Source organism: Pezoporus flaviventris, unplaced genomic scaffold (assembly GCF_033815535.1).
Source record: "Pezoporus flaviventris isolate CSIRO_AGI_PZ_B2104156 unplaced genomic scaffold, CSIRO_AGI_Pfla_v1 ptg000029l, whole genome shotgun sequence".
NCBI lineage: Eukaryota > Metazoa > Chordata > Aves > Psittaciformes > Psittacidae > Pezoporus > Pezoporus flaviventris.
The window spans coordinates 11,643,044-11,666,798 of record NW_026892577.1 but is presented as its reverse complement, the minus strand read 5'-3'; the positions used below and the strand labels follow the sequence as shown (position 1 = coordinate 11,666,798).

At 59.0% G+C, this 23,755-nt stretch overlaps 3 protein-coding genes across 7 annotated transcripts; 2 read left to right on the top strand and 1 right to left on the bottom strand.

The window, feature by feature from the left end:
• Positions 1-127: 127 nt before the first annotated feature.
• MMS19 (MMS19 homolog, cytosolic iron-sulfur assembly component) lies at positions 128-15,161 on the top strand. 4 transcript variants are annotated; one of them, XM_061459012.1, is made up of 31 exons: positions 128-253; positions 3,910-3,958; positions 4,720-4,820; positions 6,360-6,445; positions 6,844-6,918; positions 7,485-7,554; positions 7,741-7,869; positions 8,075-8,136; positions 8,387-8,473; positions 8,769-8,843; positions 9,112-9,189; positions 9,477-9,615; positions 10,006-10,160; positions 10,353-10,431; positions 10,690-10,815; positions 11,109-11,190; positions 11,508-11,605; positions 11,910-12,050; positions 12,226-12,381; positions 12,507-12,606; positions 12,767-12,869; positions 12,981-13,055; positions 13,189-13,315; positions 13,398-13,498; positions 13,588-13,644; positions 13,752-13,938; positions 14,037-14,119; positions 14,204-14,368; positions 14,445-14,504; positions 14,629-14,729; positions 14,808-15,161. In XM_061459012.1, the coding sequence occupies exons 1-31, from the start codon at positions 151-153 to the stop codon at positions 14,833-14,835; spliced, it is 3,078 nt and encodes a 1,025-aa protein (XP_061314996.1). In that variant the 5' UTR covers positions 128-150; the 3' UTR covers positions 14,836-15,161. The 4 variants fall into 4 exon arrangements, with proteins under 4 accessions (XP_061314996.1, XP_061314997.1, XP_061314998.1 ...); XM_061459014.1 differs by having other exon boundaries at positions 151-243; XM_061459015.1 differs by lacking the exon at positions 3,910-3,958 and having other exon boundaries at positions 171-253.
• Positions 15,162-15,321: 160 nt separating this feature from the next.
• Positions 15,322-21,121, bottom strand: ZDHHC16 (zinc finger DHHC-type palmitoyltransferase 16). 2 transcript variants are annotated; one of them, XM_061459018.1, is made up of 11 exons: positions 21,028-21,121; positions 18,863-19,115; positions 18,455-18,649; positions 18,145-18,233; positions 17,916-17,944; positions 17,586-17,719; positions 17,331-17,378; positions 16,708-16,793; positions 16,313-16,436; positions 16,169-16,239; positions 15,322-15,826 (listed from the first exon to the last, which is right to left on the bottom strand). In XM_061459018.1, exons 2-11 carry the CDS (start codon positions 19,097-19,099, stop codon positions 15,712-15,714), a joined length of 1,128 nt encoding a protein of 375 aa, XP_061315002.1. In that variant the 5' UTR covers positions 19,100-19,115; positions 21,028-21,121; the 3' UTR covers positions 15,322-15,711. The 2 variants fall into 2 exon arrangements, with proteins under 2 accessions (XP_061315002.1, XP_061315003.1); XM_061459019.1 differs by lacking the exon at positions 17,331-17,378.
• EXOSC1 (exosome component 1) lies at positions 19,592-23,453 on the top strand. Its single transcript, XM_061459558.1, has 9 exons — positions 19,592-19,685; positions 20,921-21,195; positions 21,274-21,660; positions 21,814-21,888; positions 22,461-22,549; positions 22,782-22,815; positions 22,944-22,994; positions 23,076-23,160; positions 23,268-23,453. The coding sequence occupies exons 1-9, from the start codon at positions 19,592-19,594 to the stop codon at positions 23,372-23,374; spliced, it is 1,197 nt and encodes a 398-aa protein (XP_061315542.1). The 3' UTR covers positions 23,375-23,453.
• Positions 23,454-23,755: the final 302 nt, after the last annotated feature.

Sequence of the window (23,755 nt, the reverse complement as noted above, 5' to 3'; positions counted from 1 at the left end):
ACGGGCGTGCTCCTGCTCCCGCCGCACTTTTCTGTCCCCTGCGGCTCGCCGTACCGCCTCTCCGCGTGCCTGTGCCCGTTCCCCCCGGACCAGGGCCTGGCGCATGCGCACAGGGCGGAGCCGGCTCCGCTGCTTGAGGCGTGCGGTGTCATGGCGGCGGCCGAGGCCCAGGCGGGGGCTACGGCGCTCGCAGCCTCTGTGCAGGACTTCGTGACCGGGCAGCAGGACGGCCGCGCCGCTGAGGTGGCGGCAGGTACCGGGGCGGAGCCGGGCTTGGGCGCGGCGGGGGTGCGGCGGGGCGGGTCCTGCGAGCGTGGGGTTGGACTGTGGGGCAGGGCTTAGGGAGCGCAACGGGCCTGGCTGTGGGTGTGGGATGGAGCGCGGTGGTAGCTGTGGGGCTGGAGCGTGCGGTTGTGAGCCAGGTCATGGGGAAGGGGTGGGGCCTGCAGCGGTGAGCTGGGCATTGAGAGGATACGGACTATGGGGCAAGCGTGGGGCAGCAGCCAGGGTGAGGGCTGTAGGGAACGAGGATGAGGAGGTGAAGGCAGAGTTAAGGGGTCTGTGAGGTGGATCAGGGTTTTAGATGGCTGGTCTAGAGCATGGGGTGGGATTGAAGGTGTTGGGTCAACTGGTGGTGTCAGGGTCTGGAATCCCCTGGAACAGGGAATTGAGGTGCTAGGGAGGGGGATGTGGTGTGAGATGTGTGAGTTGAGAGAAGCACAAGGCTGCAGGCCCAGCACTGAGGGTTTGGGGTGCAGTGGAAGCCACTGGCTGTGGCTGTCTGGGGGGTGGGTGTGTATCAGTGAAGGCACCACTGGGAAGGGAGCTCCTGTCCTTGCTGAGATGCTGTGGGGGGTGATTGGTTTCACTGGTCCCTGTTTCTGGGACCCAGGTCTCTGACTGCCCCCGCTGTGGTTTCTTCTTTCTTGTCAAGGCTTGAGGCAGTTACTTTCCTTGGGTAATTTGTGTTTCTGCTTTGGGGTGGTGGTTTGGTGACTTTGTTACATTAGGGAATTTGCAGTTTCAGGAATGTGACCTTCCAAGGATAAGGTGCTGTGTTTGTGTTTCTAGGCAGTAGCTTCAGTGTGTTTGGAAAGGACTTGAGAGAGCAGAGAAGGAGTATATAGTTTGCGTTACTGAAAGAGGTAGCTTATAGACATTTCCCAAGGCTGATGGATTGTGAACTGATCCATGGTAGCTTGGTGAGGAGATGAGCTGGCAGAACAGCTGGCAGAACAGGAGGGTAACCCAGTGGCCCATGTGAAGAAAATGCCAAGGAAATGTGGAGGAATTCACTAAACCTGGTGACATTCAGGATCTTGCAAGAGTCGCACAAAGCTTCCAACATATTTGGAATAGACAGGGGAATGGTAACCTTACAACTGCTGTTGTCATCTGTGGTCATGTTATAGAAGTGCCCAGAGAAAGCTTTGTCTTCAGAGACTCAAAGGGAAAAGTTGCTGCTGTTGCCCCCAGCTCAGCTCTCATCAGCTGCTGGTGCTTATGACAAACCCACCTTGACAAGGGAGGAGCCAGCGAGTCTCCTTCGCCGCTCTGACCCTGCACAGAATCACACATCACAAAGTATTAAATTACATCACGTAGCCCTGAGCGAAAGGGGAGGTTTCTAACCTTGTGGCCGTTGTGCAATTGTTGGAAGAAACACACTGAGCTGCTCCCATGTGTTGCTGAGCGCTAAATTGAGAGTGACTTGGCAAGGGGAAGAAAGGGCTCGGTGCTGTCACAGGCAGCTGGGCTGCACGGGTCAGTGGGTGGCAGGAGGAGGCTGAACTCAGTTTTGTCATAAGATGAGGAGAAGATAGTGCTGGTACAGAAATCCATCACACGCTCCCTGTATTTTGAGGGTGTGGGGGAGACAGGAATGGAAAGCTTACAAAAGTGATTAATGTCTAGAAGAACACCGTGTGAAACGGGGACAGACGTGTGGGGAAAGGGAGCAGATTGATTTGAGTAATAATGCAGCAGCGGGTAAATGGCTTGTTTCTGTTTAGCCTCTGGGGTTGCAGGAACACCAGAACAGGAAGGCAGCTCCTCTTGCTGAAGGAGTGCTGGGATTCAAGGTGTGTAATTAACCTTGGGGATGTGCTGCTGCTGCCAGATGTGGAGGCAGAAGTTTCACGGGCTCACTGCTGTGCTGATGAAGCAGTTCCAATTACACTGTGCTGGCGCTTTAGCGGTGGCCAGCAGGGCTCTGCCTCTGAGCAGGAGGCAGAGCTCACAGGTCCTGCTTCAGGGCTGGTGTGGTCACCCCATGTGAGGTGAAGGGGCCTCCAACCACAGGGAGCATCAGTAGCTGATTGTGGTCTGATCACTGCACTTCAGCTCTTTCCTGTTGATTAGGAAACCAGCAGCTCTGCATAGATGCTGCTTTCAGTCTCTGAAACCCAGAGGCAGAGTGCTTGGCTGCAGGGACATTGCTTTTCTCGGACCTGCTCCACAGTGGTTCAGAGGCACAAGGGCTTCTCATGAGCTTGCAGATGTCGGGAGGCTGAGTGTGAAGGGGCTGTATGAGCTCCCCTGGCAGCACTCTCTGCCTTGTGTCAGTGCACAGCATCCACTCGCTGTTGCACTGCTCTGCAAGAGATTTTTCCAGCAGGTTACAGCTATCGCTCAAGGCAGTACCTGGTGACTCTGCAGCTTCCTGGGCTCCTCTGCTTCCTCACTGCTCCCCTTATCTGTTCTGTCCCACAGTCCAGGCTCCCTCTCCCTGCTGTGCCAAGCGGGATTGGAAGCTCTATCTCTGGAGTTACGGCTGCCTGCTGTCAGAAAACACTCTCATCTCTTCTCCCATCCCTAGAGACCGCGCTCTGATGAGCAGCACGACTTAATCCTGGAATTAGCTGCTTAGGAAGAGCCAGTAAATGCTTGCAACAGCAGGAGACACCAGCTGAGACAAGGCCTGGGAAAGCCCCAAATGAAACCTTTAGGCTTCTGAGGGAGTGGATGCTCTTGTCAGTCATGTAGGCAAGACTTCAGCAGGGCAGAGGGATGAACAGGGCTATTCAGAGTGTCCAGAAGTGCTCCTGGGCAAAGACAGTGCATCTCAGTGACTGGAAAGTGCTGGGTTTTGTGGAGGACAGCTGTTTTGTTCAGGCAAAGAATGAGGGGTGCTGCTTGTTTCCAGTAATGTTACTTGCTACCTGAGCTGCAGGTTAGGGATCCGAACCTAAAGGCAGGCCTGTGCCTTCCACCCCCATGTCTGACCACACACAGAGCTGTCATACTGGGAAGGTATCATATTGGTGGTGGGTGGCAGGAACGGGGACCCTTCTGCCGAGGCTCTTGCAGGATGCAGCAGGTCCTTACCAAACCTCCTGAGGAGTGACTCTTCCCCCAGTTAAGCTGCAAGATTCTTGAGGCAGGAGGTGAGTGAGGCAACCTGGTGAGGTGTCTGAGTCAGAGCTGGAAATAGACTCCTCGTCTTTCTCTGACCACAGAGCTGCCTTTCTCCCATTCTTCCATATTGGAGGGAGTTTGTGCAGGTCTTGCTCAGCATAGCAGGGAGGTGGTGGAGCCAACCTGGGAAACTGGGTGATCCTGACTGTTTGTTCGCGCAGTTCTCCCTCAGGAAGCACCTGGGCAGCAGCTCTCTGTCTCCTCCTGGCTTGCTCATGTTAGGGTATTTGCACGTGTTGGTCATGGATGCAGCCAGGCTGTGTGGAGCTGGTAGAGGCTCTCAGCTCTGATCTAGCTGAGGTAGATCTTGGTCCCTCATGTGTTTGCAGGCAGGGCTGGAGGCAGCTGCACCAGCCAAGTGCTCAGTGAGGTGCTGGACAGCCTTTCCCACTGTGGTGCTGCTGGGAATCTTCCTGGAATGGTCTCCAGCGCTGTGCCTGAATGAGGGTCTGGGAGTCTCTTTGGTTCACTCTCTCTACCTCTTTTCTTCAGGGTTGAAAGATGGAAGCTGGACTGTGCTGCAGCTTATAGAAGCCCTGGGGTAAGAAAAGCCTTTTACACGTTGTACATCGCATAAGGGCCTTGCAAGGGAAGATTCCTTGCAAGGAAGGTCAGTGAGAAGGGAAAGCATACTAGTCCAGGATGAGCTAGTTTCAGTGCTGGCAGACACGCTGCAGCATGCAGGCCTGCAAGGATGTTGTCTGCTCACAGCATGGGGTCTAAGCAGTGCTTTGCCTCCCAGGGCTTGGGAGCTATTTGGGAAAGAACAAGGCTGGAGCAGCTCTCCCAGAACCAAGGTGTTGTGGCAGCAGCAAGCTGTCGGGCACTTCTTAGCTGGGACTGTCCCTGAGCACACAGCTGCACATCACCGTGTCACCAGTTGGCTGGCGCTCAGCTTTTTGCTTCTGTCTGTGCACTGTGGTGGCCTGGGACTTGGGGAGGCTTGTTTCTCCCAAGCTGGGGGCTGGCTTTGCCTCATTGTAAGAGGCTTTGCCCTTTTTTCGCCCTTGTGATCTCAGGAGCCTGAATTTCAGGTGCAGAGCATGGTGCGAGAGCAATTTCTTTGGTCTGACTTGAAAGCTTGGAGTTATTGCTGCATGGCTCTGGGTGCATGTGTGCAGCAGAATCAGGGGCAGAGGAGTCTGCTCCCACCCTGCTGGCAGGTCAGGCAGGACTGGGCCACCACCCCCTGTCCAGAGAGCAGTACCTCTTTGTTTTTATAATGTGTCTGCTCAGGATGTGCTTCCTGCTTGAATATTCCTGCTCACAACAGACCTCTTGTGCTTTCTCCCCATGGGCTAGGTTTTGCCTGGAGAACACAGATCCTCGGATGCGAGGCCGAGGCATGCAGCTGCTGTCGCAAGTCCTGCTCCAGTGTTACTCCCTGCTCCAGGAGAAGGAAGGTAAGGGCTGCTCTGGGCCCTCGAGTCTCTGCTGGCAGGTTGAGGCAAAGCCTGTGCTGCTCAGGTGGCTGTCCTGCAGTTGGCAAAGGGATTGATCTAGCCCAATGACAACTTCATGCATGTCTCTCGAGTCAAAGTTCAGGGAGGGCACGGGGCCTCACACTGCAGCCCTTTTTCCACTCTCCTCACACAATTCAGGTCTGTCCCTGCAGACACCAAAGCCCTAGGTATGGCTCTGTGGGTACTGCATACCCAGGCATGCTCAGCACCATGTGGGACACCTTGAGGATGCATCTGTATGTCAAAATCCTTCGGTGGTGGTGATTGAATGAAGGAAAACCATTGTTCACAAAGCTAGTCATGTTGCAGCCCTGAGGCCTGCCCAAGTTAAATCTGAAGGAACCCTGGGGCCTGAGAAGGAGAAGAGATCAGTGTAAAGGTGAGAGTGGAGTAGAGGATTGGTGTGCATAGTGGAAGGTGCCCTGCTAATGGAAGCAAAAAGAAGGTTTGGCTGTGTTAAGTGCCCCATAGCAACTGGCTGGCAGTAGGGGAAGCCAGTGGGAGCCTTGCTGATGGGTAGCTGAACCTGTGCTGATGGGTAGCTGAACCAGGCTGCCAAGGCAGGGGGGCTCAGCTAATAAGAGGTGGAGAAAGAGAAGGATGGAAGTGCTTATCCCTTGGGATTTGGTGCTCTGTAAGTCTCAGACTGGTACTAGGCAAGAGCAGCTGTGCAGAGGACAGACTCTGCTGGTGTAGCTGGAGTCAGATGTGATGGCTGTGTGGGGACTGAGGTGCTCTGGAGGTGGGGAGGTTCAGTGGGGATACCTGGCAGAGTCAGGGCACCTGAGCACTCGCAGCAAACTGGATTTAGAGCCAAGTCACCAGGAGCTCTGGAGGAAGGTGAGCAGAACCAGCTCCTCGGAGGGCAAGGGTAGCTGCTATAACACCCACATCTGGCCCCATCTCCCTTCGTGTTCTTGCTCACGCAGCTCATTTCCCAAGCACTGCGTCAGGTTGCCTCCTGGGGGTGTGAGTTTCTGCACAGCTGTGGGCACAGGATGCTGCCAGCTGGCTCTTCCAGTCTGCTTCCTGCTGCCGCTCCCGAGGGCTGGGGCGTGCAGGCGCCCATGGCCGTGACTCAGGGTCCGAGAACGTGCTGTGGAGCCGGAGCTGCTGCTCCAGCCCTGTGCCGCACCCCATGACATCCTCTAGCTTCCGCTAAGCCCATGTCTGCCCTGTTGCTGCTGTTGTCTGCACCTGCATGTTGGGACAGGCCAAGGCAAATGCCTTGGGTAGCTCCAGCACCTCTGCAGTTGCCAGAGGCAGGTGCTGCCCTGTTGCGGTCAGACATGGGTTGCTCTCGAGGGGAGGGTGAAGGTGTTGGAGCCAGGTGGGTGCACCCACAGTGGCATTTCTCCTCATTCACCAGTGCAGGATGTGCTCGCTCTTATTCTGGCAGCTGCTTTTGGCAGAGCTGGGCCTGGAGCCCAGCAGCTATATTTCCTGGGACTGACACATGTTGATGTCGCTTTCTGACAGTGCTGCATCTGGTCCTGTTCTATGAGAACCGGCTGCAAGATCATCACCTTGTGATTCCCTCGGTGCTCCAGGGACTCCGAGCACTGGTGAGCTCCCTCCCTCAGCCCACAGTGCTGGGATGTGTTGCAGGATGGTGCCAGAGAGGTGCAACACATGGATACAGGTTGAGCAGTGCCTGGCTAGGCTGTTAGCTCCTGTCTGGTGGCATTGCCCTGTCTCCTCCATGCTCCTGCTGTGCCCTTTGCAGTGGGGCAGCAGAGGGAAGACTTGATTTCCTGCCCCATGCTGATATTGGGGCAAGGATTTCTTAGCTACCCTGGGGAGCAGCAGAAATAATAAGCCCCTTGTCCTGACCTGTCTGTGGGGGTAGTGAGCTCTCCCTGTAAGAGAAGATCCTGTAGGTACTTAGAATACAGAGGCAGGAGCTCTGTTACATGGTTACCATCATGGCTTTCTACTCCTGCTCTTCTTTTCCTGTCCCCAGAGCATGTGTGAGGTGCTGTCCCCAGGGCTAGCGGTGTCTGTGCTCAAAGCCATCTTCCAGGAGGTACATGTGCAGGTGAGCAATGTGATTTCCTGTCCTTCTATCCCTGCTCCCTGGGTGTCTGGGTATGGCCTGCCAGCCTTGGGGACTGTGCACACTCAGTAGCAGTGCAGTGTAGTGCATCATTCAGTGCAGTGCTTCTGCAGAGCTTAGAGACAGCATGGCTCACTGCAGAGCAAGAGGCAGACAGCAGCTAAGCATCCTGTTTGGCCCTTGTTCTCTCTTCTCTCAGCCTTGAGGGAATTATTTCCTTTGCTCTATTCTACAGGCTGTATTTAAGAGCCTTCAGGCCCTAGATTCTCCTCCAGTTTGTTTACACTGGCAGGGCCTTGGGCAACGTGTGTGGCTCTGATGTTATTGTGGTGGTGCATTCATGCAGTGATGGACACAGTCATGCTCACATGCCATTGAATAGGCATGTGCACACTTTGCATGGGATAAATGGGATTTGCATGCCAGGAAGCAGCAGCTGGGCTACTGGAGGTCCTGCCCTCTTCTCAAGGGCATGTGCTGCCCTGGGGTGGTGGGTGGTGCTGTTGCTTTGTGCAGCAGTGTTCTGATTGCTCTGCTCTTCCCTGCAGTCCCTGCTGCAGCTGGACCGCCACACAGTCTACAGCATCATCACCAACTTCATGGGCACCAGGGAGGAAGGTGAGGGGCAGGTGACAGTGCCACTCTGGGGCTGTCCAAGCTGGGAGAAGGGTTTGCTTTTGCCTTCTCTGAGGGCTCTGTGGCCTGGCTGGAGTAAACTGGAGGGGCAGGGGAAACTGGGCTGATTTCATGCCATGTTGGTGGGGTCTGGTATCCTGCACCTGCTTATGCTCCTTCTTTCTACAGAGCTGAAGGGCCTTGGTGCTGACTTCACCTTCGGCTTCATCCAGGTGATGGATGGGGAGAAGGATCCCCGCAATCTGCTGGTGGCTTTCCAGATTGTGCGTGATCTCATTGCCAAGAACTATGCCCTGGGTGAGCCTGTGCCAGCTGTGCAGAGCTGACTGGGACACATGTCACTTTTCAGTGAGCTGTTGGGTGGCTCTTGGTTCTGACCAGGCCTGGGGTGGTCCCTAACATACTTCAGGAACTGCAGAGCCTGCCTATGGTGGGTGCTGGGCATAGCTGCTGTGCATATTTAGCCCAACATCTCTGCTTACTCAGTCTCTTCTCCCTGCAGGTCCCTTTGTGGAGGAGCTGTTTGAAGTTACATCCTGTTACTTCCCCATTGATTTTACTCCAGTGAGTGAGTCTGCCCTGTGCCACAGCCTGTTCCTTCTGGTGTTTTCTCAGGGGCCTGTGTCCCTGAGGATGGGCAAGAGTCTTGACTGGGCAGTATTGGCTGCTAGCTGTGGTACCCAGGCTGACAGGCTGGTGCCAAGCTGGCTGCAGTGACTTCCACTGCCCCTGCTTTGCTGAAGACGAGGTGATGCGGCCTCAGCTGATGGTGGGGTTGGGAGGTTTCCTGACCTTCTGTCTGCTTCCTTTCCAGCCTCCTAATGATCCACACGGCATCCAGAGGGAAGACCTGATCCTGAGCCTTCGGGCTGTGCTGGCCTCCACACCCCAATTTGCTGAGGTAGAAAGCTCCCAGGGGGTTCTTGGCCACCCCATTGCTCCCTGAGCACAGGCTGCATTTCCTAGAGCTGCAGCTCCTGCTGTGGCTCTGTGGGATGGGAACAGTTGGGACCAGGAGCATGCAATAGTACAGCCTTGTCTCCTGCTGGGCTGGGCATGGGGAGGGTGCAGGAGCTGCCTCTTGTTGGGTATGCTTCCACCTCTGCTCTCCTGGCAGAGGCTGAGCTTGCAGCCCTGCAGGGCCATGGACAATGTGGTGCAAAGGGTGGGCTGAGTCAAAGTGCCTCTCTCTGCAGTTCCTTCTCCCTCTGCTCATTGAGAAGATGGACTCAGACCTGCAAAGTGCCAAGCTTGATGCCCTGCAGACTCTGGTAAGGAGAAATCCTTTACCTTCAGCCCACAGTTGGCCTGTGGCAGCTGCAGCAGCTGCCAGCCACCTCTGAGCCCTTGGCCCTGCCAGAGACTCTCCCTTGCAGAGCTACAATTTCCAGTTTGGCCTGCGTCACCTTTCCCTCTTTTTCTGTCACTTAAGTAGTTTGTGCAGTTCAGCATGAGCTTGCCAGGCTGGGCAGTGTCTCTGCTCTGTGTCCTCCCTGTACTGGCTTCTCTTTGATGCCTTCTCCTGACTCCCTCTTGCAGACTGCCTGCTGTGCCATCTACGGGCAGAAGGAGCTGCAGGAATTCCTCCCCAGCCTTTGGTCATCCCTGCGCAGGGAGGTGAGTAGTGCAGGGCCCTAGCAAGTCTCCACCAGAACTGGGCTCCTGCTGAGCAGTTCACAGCCAGACCAGGCAGGCCCCATGTTTCCCAGCAGCCCCAACCTGTGGCCTTGGACAGCCCCACCTGAAAAGTTGGGGGGACAGGCCAGTCCCCTCAGCATGTCCCTGGGGCTTGGATATGCTACACTGTCCAAGTGAGGCAAGAGCCTGGGCCCTTCAGCCTGCATCGGGAGCATGAAGCCTGTGGTTGGGGTCAGTGTGGAGCTCATCCTGTGGCCTCTCTGCAGGTGTTCCAGACAGCGAGTGAGAAGGTGGAGGCTGAGAGCCTGACTGCCCTGCATGCCCTCGCTGCCTGCCTGTCCCGCTCCGTGCTCAGCTCTGATACTGAGGATCTGCTGGATTCCTTCCTCAGCAGCATCCTGCAAGGTAAGCTAGCAGAGACATCTACCCTGCTCCTAACAGCCAGGCCTGCAAGCATCCTCCTAGCTAGAGGTCTGCGCTCTTTTTCTATTTGAAGCCTCTTTCTTCTTTTTATAGCACTTACAGCTATTGTTAGCTTCTCCAAGGTGATTTGCTGCAGGAAGGGAGGAGAAGGGGGCACAGTAGGAAATGCCTGTTGGATTGAGTTGCTTCCCTCTCTACTGGGACTGGGGCATCTAGGGCTGTGCTGTTCACTGCTGGGGAAAGCAGCTCTGTTGGGGAGGCTGTGCTGCAGCTGAGAGCTGCGCCCTGGCAGCACGTCCCAGCTATCGGTTGTGTCCCTGCACACGAGTCAGAGGAGCTGTGCTGGTGCAGCTCACACCCAGCCTATCTCAGATTGCAGGCACCATCTGTGTGAGCCTGACATGAAGCTTGTGTGGCCAAGTGCCAAGCTCCTGCAGGCAGCAGCAGGCGCCTCCCTGCGCGCCTGCCACCACGTCACCCGCAGCGTTCTGCCCCTGCTGCTGGAGCAGTACACCAAGCACCCACAGGTGAGGGGCACCCCAGCTCACAGAGCAGGGCCCAGTGCAGGGCTTGGTGAGAGCAGGGTGTCAGATGGGCACCCTTCCACGGCTGCCGGTGGGGATCCCCTGGGAGCCTGCTGGCCTTTCAAGCACCAGACTGAGGCATGGCTCTGTCCCAGCAGTGACTGTGATCTGGGTTACACCTTTGTCTCCCTGCAGAGCAGCCAGAGGAGGACAATCCTGGAAATGCTGCTGGGCTTCTTGGAGCTGCAGCAGAAATGGGGACATGTGGAAGAAGGTGAGGCTGGCTGGTCCGTTTGGGGGCATCTGTGTCCCTGGGGGCTGCTGGCTCTGACCTCACCTTCCCAGATGCTGGTAGAGAAGGAAGGGTCACCGACCTGACTGCATGTGCAACCTCTGCCATGTCCCGGGGACCCTGCATGGTTGGGTGTCAGCTGGCAGGTCCCCAGAAAGGGTCTGTCAGGTGCTGTGGTGGTGGCTGTGCAGTGGCAGCCAGGTGCAGGCAGTGACTCCATATCTCTCCTTCTCTCTCTAGAGGAGAGCACTCTGCTGTCACTCCAGGCCCCTGTTTGCTCTGTGGTGTTCTCAGCACTGACGGACCCCAGTGTGCAGCTGCAGCTGGTTGGGATCAGGGCACTGACTGTCCTGGGCTCTCTGCAAGGTTGGTGCCTTGTTTCCCTTGCGGAGGCAGAGGGAGGTGTCACCCTGTGCTGGGACACGTGGTGCTGCGTGGCTGCTGGGATGTCCTTGCCTGCTGTACAAGAGCAGTGGCAGCACTTTCTACCCAGGCCATGAGCTCCAGGGTCACTTGGTCTCTCTCTTGCCTGTTTGTGCTGGGCACCTTGTACCTCTGAAACCTGGCATATTGCTGCTAACCTGGCCAAGGGGCAGTGATGCTGGTCAGAACACAAGCATCTTTTCCTTTGGCTGAAGGCAGGATTCCTCTTGTTCCAGGCTTCCTGTCTCCCTCCGACCTGGAGCTGGTTGTGGATCACCTCATTCGTCTTGCTCTGTGTGAGGAGGATTCCCAGAGCAGGTGAGGGGTGGGCTGGCACCACGGCAGTCACCCATGCTCTGGGGAGAGGAACAAAGCCTGGGGAAGGCACAGGAACTGTCTGAACTAAAAAAACATGTTGGGTGTAAGAGCAAAGGGATAAACCAGGTGATTTATGGGCTGGAAATTAAAAAGTCTGAGCCTGTCAAAGCAAGGAGTTCTGTTCTACCTGCCAGTAGGGCAGGAAAAGGCAGATTGCTGAGAAATGGGTTTCTGGATGCACCTTCTGGCCCAGATCTGTGCAGCTGGTGTACAAGCAGTACTCACATCACCCCTCTTAACTCCCTTCCCCCTGGCAGTGAAGCAGCAATGGAGGCAATAGGATCTCTGGCCCCCATCTACCCAAAGGTTTTCTCTGGACGCATGGTACCCAGGCTTGAAGAGGAGCTGCAGTCAGGTAGGGCTTGGGAAGGAAACCTGTCCCATCCCAATTCAGCTCCTGCCAGGCAGTGGGGCTGTGCTGTATGGCATAGGTTGGTGGCTCTCCTTGGGGGATTCTCAGCACAGGGACTGTGGTGCCTGGTGCTGACAACCAGCCTGTGCAGGTGGGATCACCCTTGTGGGGAGGAGCTGCCCAGCCCCAGAGCAGGCAGAGTGCCTTGACTAGCTCTGTGTGCTGCTTCACCCCGTACACACTTGCAGGGTCTGGGCCTTGGGTGAGGGGGTCTGGCGTCACCCCCCTGACTGTGTTTCCTCTTCAGAGTGCGAGGAGGAGAGCTCCCGTGACCGTTGCTCTGTGCGGCAGCGCTGCCTGCAGGCCCTGGCTGCTGTGTCCACACACACCAGCATCGTGAGGGAGACTGTCCCTGTCCTGCTGCAGCACCTCCGGAAGGTGCAGAGAGGTAACACAGGCGCAGTGGACAGCTCCAGAGCTGCCTCTGTTACTGGTGATGGCTGGGAGAGGGGGAATGGCAGCGGTGCTGGGTGTGAATCCCATTGGAGGAGGGAGGGCTGCATTGCCACGGCATCCCGGCGCGGAGCAGGGCTGTTTGATGGGACAGTGCCTGTGTCCCGCAGGGAGCGAGGCCGGGAGCGCACAAGACATCATCTCCGTGTGCCAGAGCCTGCACCGCGTGGCAGTGCAGTGCCAGCAGGACGCCGGGAGCTGCTGGTTCTACCACCAGACGGTGGTGCCCTGCCTGCTGGCCATGGCCGTGCAGGCTGCCATGCAAGGTAGGAGCGGGCCGGGAGCAGGCGGCTGCTGCTGCCGCCCTCCGGCAGCTGCGGGCACTGCGGGCTGCGGTTGGGAGCTGTTCCTGGCGCTGTTCCTGACCCTGCTTTCTGACCGCTGCCTGCAGAGAGCACCCACCCGCCGCTGGGCAAGGTACTGCTGCAGGAAGAGGTGCTGGCTGCCATGGTCCCAGTCATCAGCGCTGCCACCACTCACCTGAGCCCTGAGTGAGTGACGCTGGGTGGGAAGCTGGATACTCCATCGTGGGGAGGAGGCAGGCTGTGTCCCCTTCTGTCTGTGCAGGGAGACCCTGTGCCTCCTAGGAGGTACATGGGAACTCTGGAAACCCTCCCAGAGCAGCACACTGCAATGTCTCCTTTCTCCTAGGCTGGCTGCCCAGAGCGTGTCTCACGTGGTGCCCCTCTTCTTGAATGGAGAGGTCTCTTTCCTGCCCCAGAACAGTTTTCCCTGCTCCTTCCAGCCCTTCCAGGTGTGTCGGGTGCTTGTGGCTGGAGTGCTGGAACAGGGGCAGGGAATGAAGATACCAGCACAGGTTGGCAGCAGGGACCCTGATGACATGGGCATTGCTCTTCCCTTGCAGGATGGAGAGTGCTTGGAGGCACAGAGACGCCTGGTCGCCCTCCTCATGGCCTTTGTCTGCTCCTTGCCCCGCAATGTAAGTTGGCAGGAACAGGGTGAAGAGGGACTTGGCCGAGTGTCCTCCTGCCTTGGGACCACAGCAAGCTCTACAGGCAGAAGAAGGGAAGAGCTGCAGCTCCAGGCTGTAACACACTCCGTTTCATTTCCAGGTGGCAATTCCTCAGCAGGAATGGCTGCTCCGGGAACTGCTGGCGCTGAGCTGCTCCTGCAACTGCCCCTTCACTGCCACCACAGCTGCCAAGTGCTTTGCGGGGCTAGTGAACAAGCACCCTGCAGGTAAGGAGCTAGGGAGGATGCCATGGGTCCCTGCCCACCACTGGTAGTATAGTAGCTCAGCCTGTCCCTTCCGTGTCCCCAGGGCAGCAGCTGGATGAGATCCTGCAGCTTGCAGTGAACAGGATAGAGCCTGGCCTGGTGGAGGGGCTGCACCGGACGCAGGCTCTCACCCTGCTGCTGTGGGTAAGGCCTGCCCTGTGTGAAGAGGGGCAGAGATGTGGGATGGGGGAATGAGGGGCCGGCCTGGTGCTGAATCTGCTCTGCCTGCATAGGTGACCAAAGCCCTGGTGCTGCGCTACCACCCCCTGAGCTCCCACCTGACAGATAAGGTAGGCAGCGGTGGGGCTGGGTGCTGCCCAGGAGTCTGCCTGCTCCCCATGGGGCTGGCTGGGACCCCCAGCAGCAGGACCACCTCTCAGGGCTCTCTCCCTCGCAGTTGCTGGGCCTGCTGAGCGACACAGAGCTGGGCCCTGCTGCAGCCGATGGCTTCTCCCTGCTGATGGCCGAGTCCCCGGATGTGCTGCACAAGGGCTGCCACGCAGACGTGCGCATCATGTTCCGACAGCGCTTCTTCACTGACAACGTCCCCAAGCTGGTGCAGGGCTTCCACGGGGCTGGCCCCGGTGAGCGGCCACCCCCAGCCCGGCCTGTGACCCCAGGGGACTGGAGCTGGCGTCCCCTTCTTCCCCTGGCTGCCTGTAACCGTCTCTGCTCTCCACAGACGTGAAGGCCAATTACCTGAAGGGCCTGTCCCATGTGCTCAACCATCTCCCTAAGCCTGTGCTGGTGACAGAGCTGCCCATGGTGAGAGGTAGCAGCAGGTACTGTGGCAGCACACAGTGCATGGCTGGGAGTCACTCATCTCTTCTGTGTTCTCTCCCCCTGCAGCTGCTTTCCCTCCTCCTCGAGGCCTTATCCTGCTCAGACCGTGTGGTGCAGCTTTCTACACTGAGCTGCCTCCAGCCACTGCTGCTTGAAGCTCCCCAGATCATGAGCCTGCATGTTGACACACTGGTCACTAAATTCCTCAGCCTCACCTCCAGCCCCACCATGGTATGTGGTCCTTCTCCTTCCCCCTGATGCCCCTCTCCTCTGCCCCTTTCACTGCCCTCACCCCTGTTTGTTCTAGGCTGTCCGCATCGCCGCCCTGCGCTGTGCCCATGCGCTTACCAGCCTGCCCACAATAGTGGTAAGTGCTCCTGCAGCAGTGTGGTGCCTGCTCCTGAATGTAGAGGGGCAAGGGGGTCCCAAATCTCTGCCCAGAGGGCAGCCAGCACCTAGCTCTCTCATTAAGAGCCCTTTCTGTCCTACAGCTGCTCCCATACAAGGCTCGAGTTATCCGGGCACTGGCCAAGCCTTTGGATGACAAGAAGAGGCTGGTGCGGAAGGAGGCAGTGGCAGCACGGGGGGAATGGTGAGTGCATGTGGCTGGAGCTGCTGGGACACTGGCATGTTTGAGACATGGCTGATGGCACTGTCTCTGTCCCTGCAGGTTCCTGCTGGGCAGCCCAGGCAGGTGAATGCCCTGAATCCCCTCCCTGTGCTGATCGACGATCTGACCAGCCCCCTGATACCCCACCATACCATGGACCCTTGGAGCCCAGTTACTGCCCCATGGGCCAGGGCTGGAGCCTGGAAGCCGGCAGGCAGGACCCTCACTGCGACACCTTCTCAGCACGCCCAGCGGGCAAGGAGCTGTGCCACTTGTGACTTACCCACCTTCTGCTGCAGCATGGACAGTGACAGACAGACTGGCCATGTGTGAGTGGAGAGGGCAGGCCTGTGCACACGTGTGCGGTGTGTGGCAGCCCACACACCAGAGGAATAAATATCTCCATTTTGGTAATGCTGTGGGGGGTTCCCATGCAGCCTAGGCTGGCACCTCAGTGCTCTTCTATGGGGTAAAGGTGCTGCTTTTTCCACACTGGGGAACTGGAGGGAGGAGGGGTCCTTCTCTTCCCTTATCCCCAGAATTCTGTGCCTCCCACCAGGGAAGAGAGCCAGGCTTCCTTTAAAAATCCAGTATTTATTGAATGGTCTTAAAAAGACTCCTGGGGAGTGCTCAGGACCAGGGGTGCATCCTCCATGCCCAGCCCTGCCAGAGAGCTGAGCTCTGTCGTGTGCTGGCCTGTACCTGTGCTCTGAGGGCAGCTCCCTCAGCTGGAGCAGGCAGCAGCAGCCCTGCCGCCTTTCCCGGGCTGCCTGCAGCCTCCAGGGAGGCCCGAGAGCAGCGTCTTTGCACCAGCATTGTCCAGTGTTTGCTGTGGCTCCTTTGAGCAATGTGTGCTAGCACCCACCTTCCACCTGGTGCTCGGATCCAAGGGAGCTGCAGTGGCTGAGCGGGTCCCCTGTATGCTCCCCTGCCTGCGGGGAGGGACATCCACAGCACCCAGGCCTCAGATGGACAGGAGCGGAGCACGCTGCTTGGCCACACAGGGAGGCAGGTCCCAGCTCAGGCCTGTCCCGTGGGGCAGGTGAGGAGAGGGCAGCAGGACACGGGTGAGCCAGTGCCTGTCAGGAGAAGAGACCAAAACAAGTGTTGGTGCTTCTCAGCTCTGCAAAGCCAAGCCAGGGCTGTGAGCCCTGGCCCTGAGTTGCAGTGCTGACTGAGCTCCTCAGCCACAACTCCCTGGGCAAAATGGTGCTGGGTACACCAGAGCTTGCCAAGGGGCAGGAGTGAGGAGCCATAGGGCAGCTGATGCCCAGGTCCTCCATGCTTTGCACAGCCCAGAGCAGCACACAGCATGGGATGTTCACTGTCCTGCTCTGCCCAAGCAGAGCCCTGGTGTCCCGGTACCCCCACATGATGCTGAGCCACCACCCTCCCAGGCAGGGACTTCCCTGTATCTTTACCTTGGCACGTCCACACCCAGAAACACCTTCCAGTTATCCCAGCTGCCATAACTGTAGGGGTTCCTGAAGAGCTGCAGGCCAAGGAGTCACACATCAGGTCTGGCTGCGGCCTGGCCACCCCCCTGCTCTGCAGGCTGTGCTCACCTTGCCCTTTTTCTGCAGCCTCTGCCTCTCCTTCTTGTTGATGTGCCGCTCGATGCTGGTTTCCCCACGGGTGATGAGAGCAGCGTGCCACAGCGTCAGGGCACCCAAGGCCAACGCCACTGAGCTGGGGATGGCAAGGGACAGCGGGCTGCACACAAGCTTCCCCTCCCTGGTGCCACAGGGCTGAGGCTGCCTCCCTGCACCCACAACTGCATAAGTGGGTCAGCACATCTACACCCCTGTGGGAGAGCCAAAATCCCTCCTTCTCAGTGGCCCAAGAGCTGGCAGGGCAAGGAGGTTGGTGCAAGAGCTCCAGGGAGGCAGAGGGTGAGCAGTGTCATGGGGCAGGGGGCTGCACGCTGCTTCCCCCCACACTTTGCCCAGGGGCCCCTTACCTGCATAGGACCCAGACATAGACCACGCTCTTGTGGAAAGCTCGCTGGCGGAAGGAGAAGGTGGGTGGTGGGGTCTGGTAGTATGTCTGAAAAAGGATCAGAGAGAGAGGAGCTACCCAGACTGCTTTGCAGCTTGAAGCCAGATGGGAACTGCACCACCCCTCCCGGACACAGAGCTTGGCCAGCTGGAACCAAACACAACAGCCAGGGTGATGGGGAGGCAGCCCGAGACAGGCATGAGACACATGAAAGCTGGCACACCAGTGAGAAGCAGGGGGCTGGAGGTAAAGGGCAGGGACACCACACCAGATGCTCAGGGTGAGATGTATGCACTACTGCAGCTTCCCCAGGGCAGCAGGGCCTGAGCAGTGCATGCCAAGCAGCTGCCACCAGTCAAAGCCCCCGGGAGCTGGGTGCACAGGGAAGCAGAGCTCAAGCTGCTGGAGGCAGTGCCTGTAGCAGAGCTGCCCGACCAGCCCCAGCTCTCTGACACACGAGGTAAGCTCAGGGGCTGGTTCTGGCTGCAGGGTGCTCACTCAGAGCAGGGCCCCAAGCAGGACCCAACCAGCAGGGCAGCTCTGCTCCATGCTGTTTGCAGCATCTGTGGGGCTGGGATGTCCCACCTGGTTGACAGCCACCTGCAGTCTCTCCTTCTCAAGCAGTTTCATTCTCTAGGGGGTGGAAAACAGGACACCCGTTACGTGTCTCAGAGGAGGGGCCTTTCCCCCTCACCCGCCACAGGACCAGGGCAGCTGGGGGCCTCACAGGAGGAAGGAGAGAGGAAACAACACGGCCAGGCCTGGCCAGCCCTGTGCTGCAAGCTCAGCCTGGGCAGCCCCGGTGCATGGCAGGGTGAGGGCTGGGGGCTGCTGGCTCACCTCAATGGCTGCATAGGCATCCCGGAACATCCCCCAGCCACTGATGCTGCAGTAGATGCAGCCCATGGTCATGAACAGGCAAAAGGAGAAGAAGTAGCGGTGGTTGTAGTGTCCCACACAGTTGTTCAGCCAGGCTGCCTCTGGCATTAAGGGTATGTAACTGTGACATGGGTCCAAATCCACCCCAGGGACCAGGGTCGTTCTGGGCCCAGCCCCCAGCATCCTTCCCTGTGCTGGCTGACTCAGGAGAGGTGCAGGACAGGGAGAGAAGGGGGAAGCAGGGTCAGCTCCCCTAGGAGAGTGCCATGGGTTAGTACTGTGAAAGGATACGGCAGTGGTGGTCCATCTTCAGCACACACCTGGGAGGGAGGAGAGTAGCACCAGTGTCAGCACAAGCACTGTGTTTGGGAAGGGCCAGGCAGCACCCAGCCCTGCAGGCTGTGTGAGAGATGAGGCAAGAAGCCAGCAGAGCAGAGGGGAGGGGGCCCCCATCTCTCAGTGTGGCAGGGGGAAGGAGAGGGGTCCCAGAGGCTGCCCTGAGTGCTGTGTTGGGCCCTACCTGTTGCAGATGCTGCAGTGGTGGGTGCGAGCAGGCTTGGGAGCAATGCATTTCCTGCAGATGGAGACGCCGGTGAGATCATCCTTGGCCTGTGCACAGGTCAGAAGAGATTTGTGCACCCAAGCCCTGCAACCATCCCATTTTCCCTGCTCTTCACCTCCCCTGTGACCGCACCACCACCTCCTCACCCAGCCTGGCTGCTCCTATCCGTATGCAGCCTGCAACAACACCAGGCTGGTTTAGCTGTTCCCAGTGAATGTCTGTAGCTGTGCCCAACCAGGAGAGGCTGCACTGCTGGCTGGTGTCTCACCTGCGGTGGATGCCCAGGTGAGGTGGTGATGGCCATGTAGTAGTGGAAGATGATCATGATGAGGTTCCAGTGTCCATAGGCGAGGTGCCAGCAGATCCAGGCAGGGGTGTAGGTCTGCAGGATGAGGGGCAGGAGGCAGATGTACACGATGGCCACGACGGAGCTCGTCAGCCCGATCACCAGTGCCACAAACACCTGTGTGAATGGGGCCTGTTGTCACCACAGTGTGCAGTGTCTGTTCCCTGCTGCCATGGGGAGAGGCACCGGCAGGATGCAGCCACAGGAAACCAATCAAAACAACACACTGAGGTCCCACTTCCTTCCTGCCTAGGGCACAGGCAGCCCTGAGGCCCAGATGCCCCAGCATCACGCTCATCCCAGTCCCCAGAGCCCGGTGAGGGTACTCACCACGCCGAACCACCGGGTGACATGGTCCACCAGCCAGTAGATGGGCTCAAAGAGGGAGTCAAGCACCACATCGCCATTGGTGAAGGAGTTGTAGAGCAGGGAGCGGAGGCAGAGGTGCCCGTAGCGCCAGAGCTGCTCCGCCTGCCGCACCAGCGTGCACCGCCGCCGCCGGCCCAGCCGCAGGCACCGGAGCAGGAGGCGCATTGCCGCTGCAAACACGCGCTGCCGGCTCCTCATCCCTGCCGCACCACACCTGCGGGGACAGCTCAGCGTGAGCAGGCCCTCCTGCCCCTCCAGGATGTGCTGGTGGCAGCCACACAGCACAGCAGGGGCCTGTCCTTCACTCGGCACAAGGATGCAGAGCAGGGGGAGCTGAGCCCGGGCTCCTGGAGACTGTGAGGCTGCTGCGGCTGGGACACCTCTGCTCTGTGCACGGAGCAGGGGGCACAGGCCCCTCGGTGTCTGGGCTCAGGTGTTCTCTGGTCTCATCTCATGTTTCCCAGCGGGGAGGGGGCCGGGGCAGCGACACGGAGAGTCTGACTCAGGGGAAACCAGAGAAGGCACCAGAGCATCCATGATGCTGGGCCAGTTCCAGGGATGATCCCAGACCCAGCCCTTCCCAACAGGTCAGGAATGGGGGAACCCGAACAAGATGCATGTGGAAAAGCTGGACCAATATTACTCTATCTCTCCCAGTCCCCCTCCTCATCACCAAAAAGCAAGGCCAGTATGCTGTTCCACAACCTCTGGATCAACCTGCAGAGGCCACCCTGCCCCACTGAGAGTCCCAGTGCCTTCTCCTTCCTCATCCACCTTGGACCATGTACCAGCAAAGGGCAGCTCCAGGCCAAGGCGATGCTCTGCAGTGCTCCCCTGTCTGTAGAGCCCCTCGTCCCACCCAAGAGCTGCACTGGGAATGAGGAAGAACCTGATCCAGCCCATAAGCAGGGAAAGTGATCCGCAGGGCCGGGGCCCCCAGGCCTCCGGGCAGGCACTGCCCATCAATATTAAGCAGTGAGGCTGCCCCGGGGTCCTGCCAAGGCACGTTCTGAACCTGGGCCAAGTGTTCACCTCGGCACAGTGCCAGGCAGTGCTGCCACACCACGGAGTCCTCTCAGCGGGGATCAGCTCCCTGTGCTGCCATATCCACTGCACAGGGAGCAGCAGCAAGGGTCAAGGCAAGAGCTGCAACATCCCGATGGGCTGTCCAAAGGAGCGAAGGGCTCCTCTCTGCCCTGCCAGACACACGTGGGGCTGACCCAAGGCTGGGAGCAGCCGGACACAAGGGCACCAGACCCAGCAGCCCACCCCAGGTCACAGAAATGGCTCCTGCCCAGGTTTCCTGTGCCCTGGTAAGGGAGAGGTGGGATATGCAAACCCCAGTGCCACCCCGTTCCCCACGTTTCCCCTTGACTCTGGAACACATCAGGTGAAAAGCAGAGCAACAACTTCCTGCTGTGCCGCCTTTGGGTGGCACATGTCCCTGTGCTGTCAGTGTGACAGCAGAAAGTGCTGCAGCAGCAGCAGATCCCTCCAAACAGAGCAGCTCCCTGCCCCTCGGACAGCTTCCTCCCCTACAACAGCTGCTGAGCAGAGAGCCCACAGAGGAGGAAACCAGCCCCAGGGCAGGACCCGGCTCTGTTCCCAGGCACCTGCCTGCAGACAGCAGCACAGCCGCAGGTGTGAGGCTCCAGCAGAGCCAGACACCCTCCCTAGCCCAGTGAGCCCTGGGGGCTCCAGCCCTCGGCCCTCCCCACATCCCAGTGGGGCACTGAGCAACCACCAGCATAACCAAGACCACAGCCCGGGAGGGAGGGAAACCTCAGATTCGGCCCTACCGCAGGCACTGCTCCTGCCAGAGCCACGCAACCCAGTGGCACCCTCCTGTGGCACCCTCCTGCGGCACCCAGCATCCGCAGCACAGAGGTAAAGCCGCTCTGTGGCACCCAACCCCATCACGCAAAGGCTGCCTACACCAACAGCACAAACCCTCAGCCACACTGCATCCAGCCCCACAACACCCGGATCCAGTGCCCCGCAGCACTCCGGCCCTTCCAGACCTACAGCATCCCCGGGGCGACAGATCCCACCCCTGCGGTGCCTGCCGGCCCGCCCAGCCCCCTGCAGGCCCGGTCCCCGCCCGGTCCCACCGCCCCGGAGCAGACCTGCCGCCCGCCGCCCGCCGCCCGCCGCCTCCATGCCCGCCGCCCGCCGCTCCACGGCCCCACGGGCAGCGCCCGCTGACCCGCGCACTGCGCCTGCGCGCCGAGCATGCCGGAACGCGGCAGCAGCCGGCGCTGGCATACAACTCCCAGCGGGCAGCGCGGTCACGGGTAGGGAAGGACCAATAGCTGCGCCGCTTAGATCGCAGTATTGACTCCGAGGACCAATAGGGTGAGGGTTTTCTCCAGGTGCGCTCCCGGACGCGAATATGGATACTCCGGAGCGGCTCTGTGTCCCCGGTGAGTGCGGGTGAGGAGACGGGGGCCTGGAGCTGCGGGGTGCCCAGGCCGGGGTGGCCCGGGGGAGGAGTATGGAGAGGCCGAGGCTGTGGGGAGGGGGTTGCCCCCCCCGGGGCAGCGCTGCCCCGCCGCGTTGGGCTGGCCGGGAGCGGGCATGGGCGGTGCGGGGCCTGGGCCGCCGGCGCGGGAGGTTCCCTGGCAGTGTGGGCTCGCCCCTTAGGCGAGCGGCTGTGCAGCGCGGAGGAGGCCACGGCTGGCAGCGGGACCTACACCCGGCACGGATTCATCTTCTCCTCGCTGGCTGGGTGTGTGGAGAAGACGAGCGAGGAGAACGGGGTGAGCACGGAGCGGCGCATGGAGCTCGGCCCCGGAGCCGGCTGCTGGGCACTGAGACCGCGCGGCCCCTTCCCATTGGGCTCCGATGGGATTTGGCCCGTGCCTGCCGTTATCCTGTGCCCCAAGCTAACCCTTGTGTCCACTGCCCTGCAGCTGCCCGTTGTGTCTGTGGTGAGAGACAGTGACCCCCAGCTCCTGCCCGACGTAGGAGTCGTGGTGACATGCAAGGTAGGGTGACAGAGTGCACTGTGGTGGCAAACTGCAGTCTTTGTTCACACGTTTGGGGTGAGATGAGGAGCCCCTCACCTCGTCAGAACCCTTTGCAGGAACCCCAGCAGGGCAGAGGGAGCCTGCTGGCACCATTGGGTCCCTTACTGTCAAAGGAGCCAGATATTGGCATGGGGGGGACACCTCCCTCGCAATGGTGCCTGCCTGAGGTGGGCTGAAGGGAAGTTTTCCTTTGCTCTCCCTTCCACAGCTTTCTGTATGGAGGGCAGTGCCTGGGACAGCTTGGAGAAAGGGTGGCACTGACCAGGCATTAGTTTGCCTATGGTGGGAGAGGGACTGGGATCACAGTAGGTCTCTGCCTTATTCACGTGTCTTGAGTTGAACAAGTATCGTCTTCCTCACTGGGCATCCTACCTCCACTGCTTGTTTGGTCACGAGGAGGAGGCAGAGTGAGACATGCGCTCCCCACATACAGGCCTGTCCTGCCTGCACCCTGCCCTTTCCCTGTTCCCCTGCTCTCCAGGGTGAGAGCAGGCTTTTGCTGGCACTGATTCCCATTTTCCTCCTGGCAGGTTTGCAGCATTAACTCTCGCTTTGCCAAGGTGCACATCCTGTACATCGGCTCCACACCACTGAAATCCATCTTCCGGGGGACCATACGGTAGGGAGAGGGATGGTTCCTCATGAGATGGGGTCCAAGTGTCCCATCCTTAGGGAGGGGGAAGGCTTTTCTGGGCAGTGCAGCAGCTGCCCTGGCAGGATCTTTGCCCTGAGCACTGGGCAGGAATCCAAGGTGTCCTGGGAGCACCCAGGGAGGCCTGGGCAGCTCCTGCTGCAGGCTGCAGAGTTGTCTTCACTTGCTGCCACTCAGATCCCTCTGTTTCCTTTTTCAGGAAAGAAGATATTCGAGCCACAGAGAAAGATAAGGTCAGTGAGGTGCTGCCTGTGGCTGTGCTGCTGCGGCTGCCCTGCTTTCTGCTGGTGGGGGGCACCTGTCCTGCTGCTGACAAGCACCCTGACACACTGAGCCTTTCTGCCTGCTCTCTCCCGTGCAGGTGGAAGTGTACAAGAGTTTCCGCCCTGGTGACATAGTCCTGGCCAAAGTCGTATCCTTTCCTCTTACTGCCAGGGACAGGGGGTTTGGAATCTCCTCTGGGGGGCCTTTCCCTTAACCCGTGTCTGACCAGATCTCGCTGGGGGACTCACAGTCCAACTACCTCCTGACCACAGCAGAGAATGAGCTGGGTGTGGTGGCAGCACGCAGCGATGCAGGTAGGGATATGGCAGTGCTGCTTCCTGTCTGCCTTTCCTTTCCTCCTCCCTTTCCACGTGGAGGAGCATGATTTCAGGAAGCGGAACCCTGACATGTGGCATCTCAGGGATGCAGATGGTGCCCATCAGCTGGTGTGAGATGCAGTGCCCACGGACACACACCAAGGAATTCCGTAAGGTGGCCCGCGTGCAGCCTGAGTTCCTGCAGACCTAGCAGCCGCGAGGGGACCTGCGGGATGAGGGGCTGTAGGGCCAGAGCAGCCCCGGCCCAGGGAGGTGCACCAGCCAGGCCCTTGCTGGCAGAATCAATTTTCAGATAATAAATATTTTTTGAGAGCTCTGTGCTCTGACCCCTTACAGCCCAGAGGTGTGGCTGGGGCTGCCAGAGGCTGCTCCGGCACTCATAGGGGAGCTGCTATGGGACAGCTTTCACAGTACCATGCCATGAAGATGCACGTGTTCCCAGCCCAGTGGTGCTGCTGCAGTGATGTGAACAACCCAGAGCTCTGGGCATTCACTTCACCAGGTTTCCACACACAGGGAGCAGCTCTCCTCCCTGCCCTACCCCAATAACTGGTGCGGGGCAGCTGTGCTC

Excerpts from the sequence above, each read along its gene's own strand:
- EXOSC1 (XM_061459558.1), top strand. The coding sequence starts at position 19,592 with ATGCTGTTCCACAACCTCTGGATCAACCTGCAGAGGCCACCCTGCCCC. Across the intron at positions 19,686-20,920 it reads CCTCATCCACCTTGGACCAT|ACCTACAGCATCCCCGGGGC; the intron begins GTACCAGCAAAG and ends CGGCCCTTCCAG. Across the intron at positions 23,161-23,267 it reads GGCAGCACGCAGCGATGCAG|GGATGCAGATGGTGCCCATC; the intron begins GTAGGGATATGG and ends GTGGCATCTCAG.
- ZDHHC16 (XM_061459018.1), bottom strand. The coding sequence starts at position 19,099 with ATGAGGAGCCGGCAGCGCGTGTTTGCAGCGGCAATGCGCCTCCTGCTC. Across the intron at positions 17,945-18,144 it reads CACTGCAGCATCTGCAACAG|GTGTGTGCTGAAGATGGACC; the intron begins GTAGGGCCCAAC and ends CCTCCCTCCCAG. Across the intron at positions 17,720-17,915 it reads GAAGATGGACCACCACTGCC|CCTGGCTGAACAACTGTGTG; the intron begins GTATCCTTTCAC and ends TGCCAGAGGCAG.
- MMS19 (XM_061459012.1), top strand. The coding sequence starts at position 151 with ATGGCGGCGGCCGAGGCCCAGGCGGGGGCTACGGCGCTCGCAGCCTCT. Across the intron at positions 6,446-6,843 it reads TCCAGGGACTCCGAGCACTG|AGCATGTGTGAGGTGCTGTC; the intron begins GTGAGCTCCCTC and ends TCCTGTCCCCAG. Across the intron at positions 8,137-8,386 it reads TCCCCATTGATTTTACTCCA|CCTCCTAATGATCCACACGG; the intron begins GTGAGTGAGTCT and ends CTTCCTTTCCAG.